This window comes from Bacillus rossius, chromosome 18, assembly GCF_032445375.1.
Source record: "Bacillus rossius redtenbacheri isolate Brsri chromosome 18, Brsri_v3, whole genome shotgun sequence".
NCBI classification, from domain to species: domain Eukaryota; kingdom Metazoa; phylum Arthropoda; class Insecta; order Phasmatodea; family Bacillidae; genus Bacillus; species Bacillus rossius.
The window spans coordinates 17,327,983-17,344,683 of NC_086345.1; the positions used below are offsets into that span (position 1 = coordinate 17,327,983).

The 16,701-nt window shown below is 40.7% G+C and overlaps 1 protein-coding gene across 1 annotated transcript in view; it reads right to left on the bottom strand.

Moving 5' to 3' along the window:
- The window catches only part of LOC134541378 (protein nubbin-like), a 303,008-nt gene that overhangs the window by 158,227 nt on the left and 128,080 nt on the right, over nt 1-16,701 (bottom strand). Inside the window, exon 4 of the mRNA XM_063384802.1 lies at nt 9,404-9,508. Coding sequence (XP_063240872.1) covers nt 9,404-9,508 — 105 coding nt within the window. The remainder of the gene's footprint in view (nt 1-9,403; nt 9,509-16,701) is intronic.

The following is a 16,701-nucleotide window of genomic DNA, read 5'->3' on the forward strand; positions in this document are numbered from 1 at the left end:
TCATGGCAACGTGGCGCCTCGCAGCGACACGTGTAGGAACTATTATTTATTCTGTTCCGGACGGGGCCCTGATATTGAAACACCTCCCCGAAAGAGGTCGCAAGCCACGTGATGGTGGACGGAAAAAAAGGGTAGGGAAAGGGCTGCAGATGAAGGGGTGGAGCACAGGGAAGCGAAAGGGGGGGGAGGGTGGGGGTGGTGAAATCGACATCCTACCCCCGAGTGATATTCAAGTATTTCCCCGGGAAGAGTCTCCGGATAGAGGGGCAATATCGTGTTGAATTATTGCGACGCCTTTGTGTGGGGGAGAGAGGCTGGCCCGACGGCCATGGGCTGTGTTCTTGGTCACGAGCTACAAGCAGGGATCCTGGTGTCGTGTGACAGCCGTGGCGGGGGATGAAGGGAGAAGGTTGGGGAACTGGGCCCGGCCAATCCTTCGATGTGATGTTTCAATTCCTACACCTCGACTTCACAGTCGAAAAGGGTCTTTTTTTTTTTCTCTCTCTCTTTGAATCGTTCTTGCACTAGTGAAACTGTATTTAAGAATACATTGCGTCAATTTTTTTTTGGTTTACAGCACTGCATTCCAAAAACACACTGAAAAAACAATCCAAAATCAGCCGATTGCAAAAAATTTTAATTCACATGCAGCACAGATAATCACGTGGAACACAATTAATTACGGTCAGAAAAAAAAAATATATATATATACAACATCACAGAAGAACACAGTGGGCTGACAAAAGTTGCAAAAAGGAACAGAAAATAACAAGGAAACAGCGAATTTGGACAACTGTAGATACTGATTTTTTTTAAATTTGTAGTACTTTTAAATTTTTTCGTAAAAAAAATTGGTTGTCTGTAAAGTCGGTTTACGGACGATAGTTTAACGTGACAACGTCATAACAAAACATTTGATGAAATGGTTGCATATTTTTATGAATGAAAATTGAAACATTTTTATTTTAATAATAAAAGAATAAATACTTGAAGTTAAACTAGTAATCAGATTTTTTAAAATGCAAGAATAATTAACCTTTATTGCCGAAATTGTTGTTGTAATAAGCAATGAAAACCACATTAACTTTTCACTTCACTTTATAAACAGTCGACGAAACAGTTCACGTGTAGATGACTTGTAATTAATTTTAAAAACTGGCGTTTAGCTATAAAGTTTAAATATAATTATGATCAAGTTTTCATATAAATAAACTGTAATCAAATATGTATCATCAATTACATGAATCACCATAATTTTTTAGTCAATTGTAACATAATCTAGTATTACTGCACTCGCCGACAGCGTAACGGAACCATGAGCGTAACGGGACACTTTTTCGTGCGTGCAGCCGGCGTTCATCGAATTATTAGACGTTGTCACGTCAAAAAAAATCATTGTTTTGTAAACGACAGTGCAAGACGTGAGAAACGTTGCAGCCTTTTGAGGTGTTATTATTTCATCTCGTAGGTGATACTTACCACCCAAAAAAAAATACCTGTGTCACGTAAAACATTAAAAAAAAAAATCGTTAGCTTTCGCTGGATTTTCTTCTCGGATGACGAGGAAACGCCCCACGGGAGACCAAGACTTGTAAGTTTCCACGGTTGCAGAGTAAATATTCTCGCTTTCTTTTTTTTATATTATTATTGTCTCGCCGCATCTCCCGGACGATTTTAATTGGCCCCGTGTAGCGGAGCCCGGGGTGCGCGTCGAGCCAATAAGCAACGCTTAGCGGAACCCTACACGTTTATGACCGGGCCGAGAGGAGGCGAAAGAAACACTCGATGAGGTAACATCCCCCCCCCCCCCCTCGCGGAACGGGAAACCATCCGTTGTTCGGTCCTTACGCACGAACGCCATAAAATGGCGTGAAAGTCCGGGGAAATTTTCGACCCGTCGAACGGGGGTGTATGTCCTGTTCCGGGTCATCGTTTCATTTTGACGTGACAACGTCTAATAAATCGATGAACGCCGGCTGCATGCACGAAAAATTGTCCCGTTACGCACCTTATCCCGTTACGCTGTGTCCCGTTACGCTCATTGTACGCTTGCGCCGCATCTATCTCTCTTCCACTCGATTGGAACAACCATCGATTTGACTTTTTCGAGGCACATTAAACTTGAAACACTCCCATTCGTTTCCTACTTTTCCTATCATCGTCCTATCCTTAACAGAATAACAGATTGGAAGAAGTTAAATAGCAAACATGTATATAAGTTATAGTTAAATTAATCTCTCCGTCAAAGTAATATACAATTTTTGAATTAATAAGTGCAAATAAATGTAAATTTAACAATTAAATTGTAGATTTCATTTCACTCCTTCTTTGTATCCATACAAAATAGTGAAAATTCAATAAAAATGATTCAATTTTATTCATAAAAGTATGCAATCATTTCATAAATGTTTTGTTATTACGTTGTCACGTTAAAATATCGTCCGTAAACCGACTTTAAAGACAACCAATTTTTTGAAGTGAAAACTTCTTTAGCCGCGTTGAGTGATTTTTGGTAGGGGGCAAAACTTATGGTTTCGCGTCACCGACATGCTAGTGACGTGTTGCGCCAGACTGGCGAATCGCAGCGGCCTGTGTACATGTATACGCTTATGTACACTAATACATCGTATATACTCGACTGTATCATGTGCGTGTTGGACTCTTTTTTTTTGAATGGGTAAAATCTGTTGAGTGCGCATCACCGAAAGCTGTAGTAGCAGTAAGTGAAGTTAATTTGACCACGTGAATACATTACCTAGGTCTGACATCACTGGTAAGTAATAGCTAGGTAATGAATTTTTACGTAATTTTTACATAGCCACCACTGGCATCTGTTGTGACTAAAAAATGATGTAAGGATAAATGATATCATGCTGACATCGTACTGATATAATACCAAAATCATTTTCTGACGTACATTTGACGTGTAGAAGTGATGTCATATTACACATTTAAAAACAAAGTTTTAAGTATTCACTTCTGTTGACAGTCCCCATTACTGGATATTTTTTTTACGTTTAAATTGTTACACTTGTAGGATTTTATTTTAGTTGCCGAACTTCAACAAAATGAAAAAAAAAATGAAGTGCGCGTTTATAAAAAAAGATCGCAGGTTTTCCGCGGCCATTGTCCGGAGTTGCTTGGCTCCTGGATTGTAGCCGCGTCGAAGGCTAGACATCACCGACCGACGTTTCGGTCGACGTTTGCAGTCGCCATCATCAGAGAGCGGTCACCCACGACGTCGACCGAAACGTCAGCGATAGGTATCTTCGCCTTCGACGTGGCTACAACCGAAAGAAGCCACAACAACAGGGTTTTCCCGCTCAATTAGCTGTCAAAGTTCAGTTTTCAAAAACCTTTTTGTGTGGTATGGATGAGAACCGAATTGAATAAACAACTAAAAAATTTTGGGTGTAAAGGCATTGCCGGTGATTGATGCGTGGTATAGTTCAAATTTTATCTCAGAAAAAAAACAATTTTGTATTTAACCTTTTAAAAATCATAAAAAAAATCTGATGATTTTGAAAGGCTAGCTAAAATTAAATAATGACGCAGTAGCCATTAAAATTGATTTTAAACTTTAAAAGTTCCCTTTTTATATTCGATGTTATTCTCTTTATCCATACTGCACAACAACGTTAAAAACGATTTCACGAATTTTTCCTGTCTCTACCTATGCACTACTAGAAGACTGCGCGCCAGTCCCTGACTAGGCGGTCCCCTTCAGGGAGGCAGATAAGGACTGAAAGACACCGTATTGGTATCGACATATTTTTATGCCATCAAAAATTGTTTATTGTTTCACATCGGAAATTTGCTTTCTTCAATGAGTTGATCACACATTAATAGATTTTCAAAGGCTATAGTGACGAATAACAATTTTATTTCAATGGTAGCCATCCTCAAATATTAACTAAAAACTAAATGCACTTTGACTTCACAAGGTAAACTATTTGCAGCAGGCAGTCATCATTAACTTCAGATATCGCGTTAAATCATATTAAATACTTTAATGAAGCCACATTATAAATATCAAACGATAGAAATTCGTTATGGCAAGGGACCGGAAATTTTCACCGGTTCATTCATTGACCTCTAGGATAGACTCCACAGTCCTTTACATACTCGGGGAAATGTCATCTTTTCATTGGCTGCTGACTCGCGTGACTTCTCAACTAGTTTGTCCATAATTCTGCACTTTCTTGGTTTATGGTTTCCCATTGGCTCTCAGTTACCCACATAAAATGTGGGCCAATCGCAGAAGCGGTACGAAGGTACACTTGTTTTGATGTTAGATTATCGCGAAATGAATCCGCTAATTTCTCCGGTCTCTAATAATACTCCATATGTGGAGACCCAAAAATTTAGTGGATTCGTCTGGCCTCAGGGTGGAATTAAAAGTCACAGGTGTCCCTCATTCCCACGTTTGCCTTCCCCATTGGTCGATTTTCTTTATCGAAAACTTTTTTTTTCCTCTTTGTTAATTGGCACTGGCTGGCTGGTCGTGGAGGGGCGTGTCCAAATAACTGCGGTCCAATCACGAACAGAGGGATTGGAGCATGAAGTTTTGCTTGAATTCATTGCGGAAGCAAACGTGTCCTGGGTGACTCGGTAAAATAATACTACGACTTCTCTCGCAGACGGCCGCAAATCACGAGCAAGAAACCGCTAGTGCGCGGCTACACCTTGGTTGCAGTTTAATGGGCGTTCAGGTTTTATTCGCAGAAAAATGCCTGCCCCTGCGTATCGCTATCCATCTGTAAAGTAATCTAAGAACAAGATGAGGATTTTGGGAAGGGATGCCTCCTGCCTGACTGGAGATCGGTGTTGTTGCCGGCAATTCGCCCTTCCGCTCCGTCTCCTCCATCTTCGGGGCTTTTTTTTTTTTTTAAGGGTTTGCAGCCGTGAATCTTCTTCACCAGCTGTACTTGTGCTCTGAATGTATTGGCTTAAAGAGAGGGACTCTCCAGATTGAAGGGGTGGGATGGACAAGGGGGGATGGCTGAGACGGGGGAGGGGAAAGGAAGGAAGTGATTCAGTAAGTGTTTTGGAACTTCCCCGTAAATGTCGGAGCACTTTTAAAACGCATTTGCGATCGGACGAGGAGGGGGGGGGGGGCTCGGAAGAGGAAGGGACAAGTGTGTCCCCCCTCCCTCTTCTCTTGTCTCCAAGCTTGTAACCGGGTGGAGGGAGGGAGGGTGGGGGGGGGGAAGAGTGAAGGAGCCCTCTCGGATCACTTTATAATGGACGTCGAACGGGGAGAAAACGACTGTTCGCACTTTATTCCCTATTCAAATTGAGTTTTGTTTGAAGGAGTTAGCATGGAGTGGACAAGGAGAGGAGGAGGAGGAAGAAGAAAAAAAAGGGAAGGGAAGAAGAAGAAAGCACCGCCCATTTTGAAGCTGGTAGCATGTAACAGTGGCACAAAGTTCCACTGAAAACGTTTCAATCTCACATTAAAAAAACAAAAACAAATTGGTAATGCTGAGATGCAGGTACACTGTTAGAAGTGACCGTAAATGTAAGGACTTTTCAACGAAGAATTCAACTCTAATAAAAAAAGAGTTCTCCGTAGTTTTATATCTTCGTAGAAACTGCCCCGTATTTCGACTTTCAAGTTCTTATTTTTTTAAGATCTTGTAGAAAAAATAAAAGTGTTTTTGCAGGCGTCTTAACAAGTTCTTGAATATGTTCTTAGTATATTAAGATTGTTTTCGCGGATTCATGTTCAAAGCGGATAAACTTAGTACCTGTATTTTTTTTAAAATGAAAACATTTTAACGGTGTATTTTTTTTCTATAAATATTTATAGCCTTATTTATCCGGGCCATTCAGGACGCGTTTTACTTCCACACTGTGTGGCTATTATTGGTGTGCTGTCAGTAGACACGTGGCCGATTGAAAACACTAGATCAAGAAAGTGCCGAATTAAGGGCCAAAGTATTTGAGACGTCTCGCGAGTAAGCGGCCAATGAACAGGTGTCGTCTTTTCCAGAGTATGTAAGTGATCGTGAAGTATATCCTAGAGGTCGATTAAACCCGCGAATTTTTCCTGTTCGTAAATATTAAAAAAAAAATGTACGAGCTTACTGAGACGCGCGGAAAATTAAGTGGCATCCGTTATGTTATCGACACCCGTGAAAATTCACCTGGAATGCATACACCACTACACACTTGAACTGTGGTCTCATTGGTAGAGGCCGGATAAATTCGCGGGTTCAATGACCTCCAGGATAGACTCCAATATCCTCTACACACTCGGGCAAATGCCAACTGTTCATTGGCTGCTGACTTGTGAGTCGTCTCGACTGGGTGGCCTGTGATTCGACACTTCTACGAGTGAGGGGTCTCTAATTGGCCCCCCAGTCCTCCAGATTAATAGTGGACTAATGGCCGAAGCAGCACTAATTTATAATTATTTGAATTTTAGCATAACACGTAATGAACCCGCGAATTTTTGAGGTCTCTACTCCTTGGACACGCCCCCGAAGGACAAAAAAAAATAAAATTATTACGAATGTTTAAAGGACTCCCTGGGGCGTAAGCAAAAGGGGAGATGGGCATATATCACCCTCCGCCCTTCAAAATTTAAATCCTAAAAATCTATCATTTCCAAAAACAAATTCAAATAATTTGAAAACAAACTCTGGACAAAGTGGTTCGACACTATCTTACCCCACCCCGTCATCATCCACGAGATTAAATTCAGCTGATGCTTCTGAATGACACAATCACACGCAATTCGGCTGGAAGGCTAGAACATAAAAAGCGGCCAATGGAAAATAGACACCAACATGCATGTGTGCAAGTTGCGTGAAGTTTATCCTGAAAACAGAAAAATGCGAGAATTTGCAGGCTGAATGGCTGTCGTAGGTTTTGGTGCGTACATGATGGCGAGACACGTTATATATTTTATCGTTTATGAATGTTCGTCGCTCGGGTAAAAAAAAACACAGGTTCACAAAAATTGGGGAAGTCTGTGTCAGAACACGGCCGTTTAAGTTTTTAAAGTGAATACGGCGTGTGAATGGGAAGTACAAGAACTAGTCATTCTGACGTCCGCCATCTTAACTCTCTTTCTCTCTCGTTCGGTACCGGGGAGTTGTTCCTTTTTAGAGTAATCCCAAGCTGTTCTTTCTTCTGATGGTCGTTTCTTGCATTCCCGATTGTATCGATTCGCCATACGTCTCGACATTTTAATTTTTATCGCTTTATTCTTCGTAATTTCTTCTCGCAGTTGTTGCATCGTAAACTTTTGTTTTTAACTTTTCATACACTTTTTATCTGCACAAAATGATAATTTTTTTATCTCGTCCAAATCGGTTCAAGCGTGTGTCCAGAATCTATTCTCGAAGTAGATGAGAAAACTGTTTATTACTCGTTGTGACCCGTGAATACAAAATTATTGTTTTATATTTGCGCATGCGTGAACTCTTACCCCAGCTTTTGTGTGTACGTACGGAGTCCATGTCACCATTTATAACGTTGCAATATATATATATATATATATATATATATATATATATATACATACATATATATATATACATACATATATATCCCGTTTCCGGTTAATACTTGCATCTCGATTTATAAGACGTGTTCACGTCAGAAACAAACGCGACCTTTTTTTTTTTTTCGCGTTGCGTCGCTAATATTTGTGATTCCCAGCATGGGTGTGAAACAGGTGCTGCCCCTGGAATGATAGACTACTCCGCGCGACTCCGCTGCTCGACTGGCTTGCCTACGCTCGCTCTCCCCCCACCCTCCAGACAGTACAAGCGGGCTAATGTTACCAATTCAAAAGGCGAGCGCGGAATATTTACACTTTTTAAGGTTTGTGCATAAACAGTACGGAAATGTTTACTCTTAGAACGGTTCTAGTCATAAACATGCTCGTGAAGTTGAATGTGTGGATCCTCAAGGGGGTGGGGGGTGGGTATAGAGTTTGTTTTACCTTGTAACCGTCTGTTACAGTTTTCCGCAAATTATCTTACTTCTATATTTTCATATTTTTGAAGTGAAACTTCTTTGCTGGAAGGGGCCACAGTTTTTGAGCGTTACGAAAATTCCGAGCGCATGAGGGGAATAGTTAGGTACGTGGTGAGGGGACCGGTAGATGATTAGACGGTAGTGGGAGAGGTAGAAATGACGCAGCATGCTTGCATAATTGCACTCTTGCAGATTTACATACTTGCGCAATAGCATAATTTAACGCCTGCATACTTACATACATATATATAAAACTGCGACCTCAGCCAAAGAGAATTATATTTTCTATAATTAATAATATAATAAGTAGAGACCGGAAAAATTCGCGGGTTCAATGACCTCCAGGATGGACTCCAATATCCTCTACACACTCTGGCAAATGCCAACTGTCCATTGGCTGTTGACTTGTGAGTCTTCTCGACTGGGTGGCCTGTGTTGCGACACTGCTATGAGTGAGGGTCTCTAATTGGCCCTCAGTCCTCCAGATTAACAGTGAACCAATGGCAGAAGCAGCACTAAGGTATAATTATTTGAATTTTAGCATAACACGAAATGAACCCGCGACTTTTTCAGGTCTCTAATAATAAGCAATAAGATTCACTTCTGTTGCCTGCGAACTCCACGCACGCAATTTATTTTTTGGTTTCAGGCTACGTTTTTACATGTACTTGCTTTCTCATGCCTGGTTTTAATTGTTTAAATATTTACAAATTAAAAAAAAAATAATTTGAAGAGATGACAATTTGCAGGCACATTTAAAAGTTGTTTTGAATTGTACCTGGGTTTGTTTTTTTATTTATTGTTTTATTTAATTTTTTTTCTTCTTTTGGAAGTTTTGTGTTCTCGCACGGTAAGTTTCTGAAGTCGGCCAGGATTTTTTTATACGTTGCATTCTGAAAAAAACATTAATTTAAAAATACAAATATAACAAAAAAAATTGTCTCCCTGTTTTGTACACAGAGAAAAAGGTTCGTTTGAATCAAACAAATGTTTGTTTGTATGTAGCGAAACAAATATTTACTTACTTTAACAAAATATGTCGTTAGCTTAACCAAACTTGGTAAGTAACAAAATTAATTTGTTACACCCAACCAAATACACATTTGAGTTGACAAAATCATTTCGTTGGGTCAACAGTACCTTTCCTACTACAAAATATTTGTTTTAATTAACAAATTATATTTATTTCGCCATATATGAACAAATATTTTGTTGAGGCAAGCAAACGTTTTCTCTCGGTGTATGCGAGCGCGCGCACTTACACACACACACACACACACCCGCACGAAGCATTCATGCATCTCTCTCTTGACCCAGCGTGTAGTTGACAGCAGCGCCGCGGGAGCTTGAGGGAGGGCGGGGGCTGAGAAGGGGGGAAGGGGAGGGGGAGGGGCGTGGCTGATCCACTCACCTGTGCCAATGCCAAACCTCGCATGCAAGGTCGCGGTCCTAATTGGCTCCCCGGCCTGACGAGCAGCCACGCGCCACAAATCCGCGTCGCTCAGCCACAGCTTGCCTGCAAAAAGAGACGAACAACTGCCTTCCCCCACTTCCGTCCAAAGTACACGCTCAGAAAAGGGAACAAAAAAATTTTTTTTTTGGATCCGCGTAATTATGCACGCGCGTTAGAAGTTATACTTACTTAGAGACCGGAAAAATTCGTTGGTTCAATTCGTGACATGATAAAATTCAAATAATTATACCGTTATGCTGCTTCTGCTATTGGTTCGCTGTTAACATGTAGGACTCTTGGCCGATCAGAGACCATCAATCAAAGAAATTATCCAATCACAAGTCACCCACTTGAGACGCCCCCAAAATTCAGCACCCAAATGAACTGGCGCCGTTTGCCCAAGTAGGCAGATGATCATAGAGCCTATCCTGAAGGTCATTGATCTAGCGAATTTTTCCAGTCTCTAGTTATACTTAGGGACACCTGTATTTCGCGAATTCATTTCGTGTCAAGGCATGTCACAAAACACTGTAGCTTTTTCTTAGAGTAATGGCGAATCGTGTGCGTGCAGCAGTACGGTATCCACATTCCCATTGGCCCCGTCAAGTGCGGGAAAACACCTCTCGCCGACCACAGCCAATAACTACAAGGAAAAAAAAAGTACTGTGTTTTGCGATGTACCTAGACACGAAATGTATTCGCGAAATATAGGTGTCCCTAGTTATACTTACACGGCTTAATATTACTAGAGACTGGATAAATTCGCGAGTTCAATGACCTTCTGGATAGACTCCACGATCCTCTGCCTACTCGGGCAAACGGCGCCTGTTTATTTGGGTGCTGAATTTTGTGGGCATCTCAAGTGGGTAACGTGTGATTGGATAAATCTCTAATTGGCCTAGAGTCTTACATATTTACAGTGAACCAATAGCAGAAGCAGCGCAACGGTATAATTATTTGAATTTTAGCATGTCGCGAGATGAAACCGCGAATTTTTCCGGTCTCTAGATATTACCTACTAACTTTAAATTTTTGCATGCAAATAATTAAAAGAAATAAAATATAAATAAAGGACTGGAGCGATGTTATTCGTTTTTCCATTACACAAACTTCTTAGTTTCAACATATCTTTTTCCCACGTGCGTCATCAATGTTTTGGTTTAAGGCCATCGTGGTTTACCGTGGCACATATCACACTAAAAAAAAAAGTTTAAAACAAATCTCACCTACATAAACACCCTTGAAAAATTTTATGAACTCAATTTATGTTCGCAATAAATAATTGTGATTCATTATATGGACCAGTATCTAATATCAGTAGCCAAATTATAAGATTTAAAAGCTGGACTTTCGATGATCCGTCTCATCCATCCGTCACGAGACATTCGGCCAATCAGATGGCTCGAAAACTTCGCCAACCTTTATCTTTCTACGGACGGACGGATGAAATTATCTGTTTAGCTGCTTCCGCATTGTGGTTTTTTTTATCTTACCTAAGAACAGCGGTTTTTAAGTTTGACGTTTGAAAATGAATTTGTCTGAGACACAAAAAGTAATTAATAATGCACTTAAAACTCGAAAAAAAAATATTTATATAGATTTTAGAGTTTTAATTCATTTATAAATACTTAGCTAGTCAGTAGAAAAATGTAAATGCCTGACGCGATGATCACTGTTGAGATCATCTTAAATATAATTTCACGGCTTTCGTCAACCGTGCGTATCGCAAATTTCTCCTTCCTGTTTTTTTTTTCCTTCCGAAGGTCATCCGGCTAGTGACTCAGTGATATGTTTTTTTTTCTTCCCTTCGGGAAGCTGCGAGTGGACCCAAAGGCAGGATGGACGCCCGATATGCCCCCCCCCCCTTACCCTTCGCAACCCCTCCAAAACACTCCTTTCCAACGGGGCCTTGCTAACTAGGAAACCCTTCGCACACGTGCTAATCAATACCCTATCCCGCCCGCCCTGCCCCTACCACCCTCCCCACATCCCCGCTCCGTCACTTCACTTCCCCTCTTTTAACCCCCCCACTCACCCCCCCCCCCCCCCCCGGCGGACAAGGACCATTCGACTGTTCGCGACAGCCTGTGCCCGAGGCATTCATGGCGGCTGCGGCCGGGTTGAAACAGGCAGGCGCTCCCTACTCCCAGTTTCCGCGCACCGTGTAACATTTAACCTCGGCCACGAAGTCTAATGTTAAATTCTTTAAAATAACGACGAGCCTGATCAATATACGCAAACTAGAGACCGGAAAAATTCGCGATTTCATCCTCTATACACTCGGAAAAATTTTCATCTGCTCGGCTAATGACTCGTGAAGCCTGTTAACTGTGATTCGATGCTTCTTTTGTTGGAGGTTTCCCATTGGCCCAGAGTCCTTCAGATAAACTGTGGCACAATCACTGAAGCAGCCAAAAGGCAAAAGTATTTGGATTCTACCCTGTCGCGAAATGAATCCGCGAATTTTTCAGGTCTCTAACGCAAACTGTTTTTTTTTCTTCTTTTTTACCCCCCTTTCTCAGTTACATTTCTGGACGCGAATCACACGTAGTTTCAGCATCCGCCGCTAGAATTCGCTGCCGGTAGCAGCTTCGGCGACTATCGAATCATTTCAACGGCAGACAGAAATTTTAAACTAGTATATGATGAAACGGCTCCCGTAAAAGGAAAAAAAAAAAATACTTGAAGACAAATTACTAACCCTGGCTTTGGCCATCATTTTCTAAACGGGATTTTATATATATATATATATATATATGCAGTCCATCTTTTTGAGATTCATTAAAACAGTTAATACCATAAAGTTTTACTATTGGCTTCGTGAACTTCGGTTCGCGCACCATCTGCCACATATGACCGGTACTGTGGTTACACATTTCCGTTCCGTGCCACTTGCCGTACCATTCGCGAAATTACTCCTAACAAAAATGTCATAAACCGAGAGCTTAGATGTTGCAGATTAGAAAAAAAATTGTGTTCGTGATCGCCCAGCTCGTTAAAAGTGAAACTTTGCAGGCAGACGGCGAGGAAATTTGTAGGGTTCACAATTATTTGACACACGTGTAAGCTGAGGATGTGCGCAACATTGATAGCGCGCTATAATGCAAGCATGTAAGTGCGAAAATTAGATATCAAACGCCCGCTGCACTTTACACTGCCTTCTGAGCGTTCCATTTCTTTTACGCTCCGATGACGTCATCGCTTCGACTTATTGTACAGACTGTAAATAAGTTTCACTTAAAAAAAACCTGCGATTTTCACGGTGTATGTGTTCATCTGGTTCTTGGAGGCCGTATATAAAAAAAATTAATTAAATTACAAAAATATATATTTTTTAACACGTAAAATGGTTAATTAGTAATAATGATTCGTGTTTTAGCTTACTTTTTGTCTCTCAAATGTATTGGAAATTAAAGGGGAATAATCGATTAAGTAAAAACAAAACTGTTATTAGCAATAAGCCAGTAATTTAAGATATAACTTAAATGGCAAAAGCCACATCAAGACTGAAAATCAATTAAAACCGGCGCAATTAATCAAACATTATTTTCTTCGCCGTAAATGTATGTTTGAGTAGTTTATCGAAAATTATTTATATTGGCTTGGTTATACATACTATGAAATTAATTAAGTGATTTCATAGATATTTGTATTATAACAAACCATATGTTCAATTTACAAAACAAATATATATATATTTATATGTGTGTGTGTGTGTGTGTTAAAACGAAACCAACCAAACATTTCACTAGCATATCTTAACTCTAGTAAAAATACTCTACTTATACATTTATTGTATTTGATGGCTATTTATAAAATTTTAACTCTCAGATGTTCACTTTGTGTAATACAATGGGCGTAACAATTCGCACCAGTGGTAATAACTATGAATACTTAAGCTAAATGTTACACCTTCATTTATTACACTAAATTGGATATATTTTGAAAATAATTGTAGCAGAAAAAAAATGCAAGGGAGGTATCGAGTTAAAATTTTTGAATAAAATTTAAATAAAGAATTGCCTGGTTGAGAGGGGGGGGAGGGGGGGTGAGTATCTAAACGACGTGTGAGAACGAGTCTTAACGCTACAAAATTGTTGTGGGAGTAAAGCTGTTAAAACCAATGTGGTGAGTTTTCGATCTTAACCCTATCCCCTTTAAGCATGGGCATAGCCAGGATTTGTGGGATAGATGAGGCAAATGAAGCTGTATCAAGAATACAGTTTTTACAGGTCTGCTTAGGGGGTCTGAGAGGATTGGCGTGGAACTCTCTTCCCCCACCACTTCCCGTCCACAGAAAAGGGACTGAAAAATGATGCTTTAATAGAATACGCATTTTTGGCTTTCACATGGCCTACAAGTGCCTTTTTACTATGTACTACTGATTATGATTGTGTCCTAATACGCGTTCAAAGAGGCTACTTTCTCATAAAAAATTTCAAATTCAGTGGCCAAATATTGAGCCATATGTTAGTTATTTTAAGCGCTAGATATTAGGCCCCGCCAATTGGGATTTTTCCATTATTTTGGGTCTATATATATTTTTTTAATTATATACTTTTTTATCCCAATTTTTGGAATGTCATGGCATAAATCTTATTTCCCAGTCCTTCTGTGCCGTGTTGCAACTACATATTTACTACTATACCTACTCTAGTGTGTAATAACCCGTAGGCCAGACGTGACAGACGCAACAAACGATAGTGCATTACAAATTTAAAGCAACGCCATTTGTTGACGAAGTTATAAACTAAACTTTTATTTGCGCCTTTAGTTCGCTAGCAGCTGCGAGCTTCACTAAGCGGATGGGTTTCGCCAAGGAGAAAGATACGAAGTTGCACTATATGAACGTGTGGCGGTCATAGAGAGAAATGACACAAAGTCACTGTTTTAGTGTCTATGACCTACCTCCTATGATTTTATATTGTAAAATTTAATTTTATCCTTTTTTTTTCACTCCCCTCGGCCCATAAATTATCTATGTGCAAAAAATCATGTCAAACTTATGCTTCGTTGCTGAGTGAAAGGACAAACAGACAAAAAAAAAGACCTTCGCATTTATAATATCAGTAGGGACTGCAAGATGGCAAGGGCTAATACCCGTTAGGATGGTTAATTAGTTTCTTTGCTACGCCCTTGCCCTGAAGGCCAGCAGAGTTGGGCACAGCCCGGCGTAGGGTCCAGTTTGTACGACTCCAAAGTGTAAAGAGTGCTCGATTATACCGGCTCTGCCCTCGGGAGTAACCTTATCCCGTACACCCCCCCCCCCCCTTTTTCTCTTTCCTTTTACCTCGTGTCCGCTGCATATGGACGAGATACCGCGGAGGGAATAAAGAGACGCGAAAAAAAAAATAGGGGTGGGAGGAAAACAGGATTTTTTTTTGCTGGTTCCTCTTTTTTTCCCCTCTTAAAAACTCAGGTCTGAGGGAAAGAGATAAAGAATTCTTTTGAAGATGTCCTTCCTTCCTTCCTTCCTTCCTTCTTTCCTTCTTTCTTTCTCTTCTCCTTTCCCTATGCACATGACCTCTGGTGGTTTTTTTTTTCCTTCTCTCTTTCCTCCCAGTTTCCTCCCACCGCACTCCTTTATTCTCTTTCTTTTTTTATTTTATTCCGACCCACAATTCAATTCGGCGCTGTAAGTAAATTGCGGGGACGCTCCTCCAAGAAAGGGTCCGGTCGCGTCCCTGTGATTTCCCTCTCTTTTCTTATTCAATGAAACGTTGAATGGCATTTACTTTGACGGCGGCCGAAATGAAGGGGGAAGGGGTTTCTTTTTTCCTCTCTTTTCTTATTTTTTTTTTCGGAAGAAGATGGCTGATGCACTCCTGCACGCAAAGAAGGGGTGGAAGGTAAAATTGGAAAGGAAGGGGAAGGGGAAAATTGAAGAAGGGGGGGGGGGTGTACGTAGCAAGACATTTGTGTTTTCTTGCCCAATAGGAGAGAGAAAAAAAAATAAAAGGAACTTCTAGATAAGAATGTTGTGACTGGCGGTGTCGGGTTGAGGGGATGGAAATGATAAAGGAATCGAAGGTACGATCGGGGAAAAGGGCTTGAGAAGGGGGTGTACGAGTAACTCCTATCCTCCTCCATCCTCGCCCAATTCAATTTCGTTCCAAGGGGGCACCGCGCCAGATATGACGCAGTGGGCGCGCATTTCATTTTTCCGCTTGGCCGGAGTTACGGGTCCTTTTGTGCCCGGAGTTTCCCTTTCGGCGAAATGAGGGAGTCTGGGACTTGCATTAATCGATTTTTGAAATAGGGAAAAAAGAGTAGGGAGTAGGAGGGGGGAAGTTGTCCACGGTAGCTGAGTGGACAGAGCGCTTGACTTTCATTCCATAGAAGTCCATAGGTTCGACTCCCGATCAGCTTACACTTTTCTCCCTCAAGGTATGCGTAGAGACCGGAAAAATTCGCGGGTTCAATGACCTCCAGGATAGACTCCAATATCCTCTACACACCCGGGCAAATGCCAACTGTTCATTGGCTGCTGACTTGTGAGTCGTCTCGAAAGGGTGGCCTGTGATTCGACACTTCTATGAGTGAGGGTCTCTAATTGGCCCTCAGTCCTCCAGATTAACAGTGAACCAATGACAGAAGCAGCACTAAGGTATAATTATTTGAATTTTAGCATAACACGAAATGAACCCGCGAATTTTTCAGGTCTCTAGGTATGCGTTGTTAGAAATTGCAGTACACTCTCCTGCTTCTCAGCGAAGAAATTGCTTGATAAAAAAAATGAGTTATTCGTTATTTCAGACAACAGAGTGTCCCCGTGAAATTTTCCTGGCTTTTTTACTGAGAAAAAAAATTCAAATTTCCTTGACTTTTATTAATTTTTTTTAATACTACCTATATTGCGTTTTTTTTTTAAAGTAGTCAAGAAAATCTGACTCCACCATTCCCATATATACCTTGGAATTAAATAAATAAATAATTGAACATTTCAGCAGAACCTTGCATATGCCATTTTAGTGTTCATGCCAATCAAACAAAACACAATCGTTTCACGGTGTGGATGATGATGGTAGACTGAAGCACGACATTTTCCCCTCATATTACTATCACTGGGGAATTCGCATAACGTTTGCAGGACTGCAAGTCAATTCCCTGACTTCACTAACTATTTAAAACTTTCTCCCTGACTTTACACAATGTGGACACCCCGGATAACTGTGCACTGATGTTATTACGTCAAAAAGGAACGCGGAACAAATTTTTTTTTGGGCGTTATGTTAATACTCCGAGATCATTTTTGT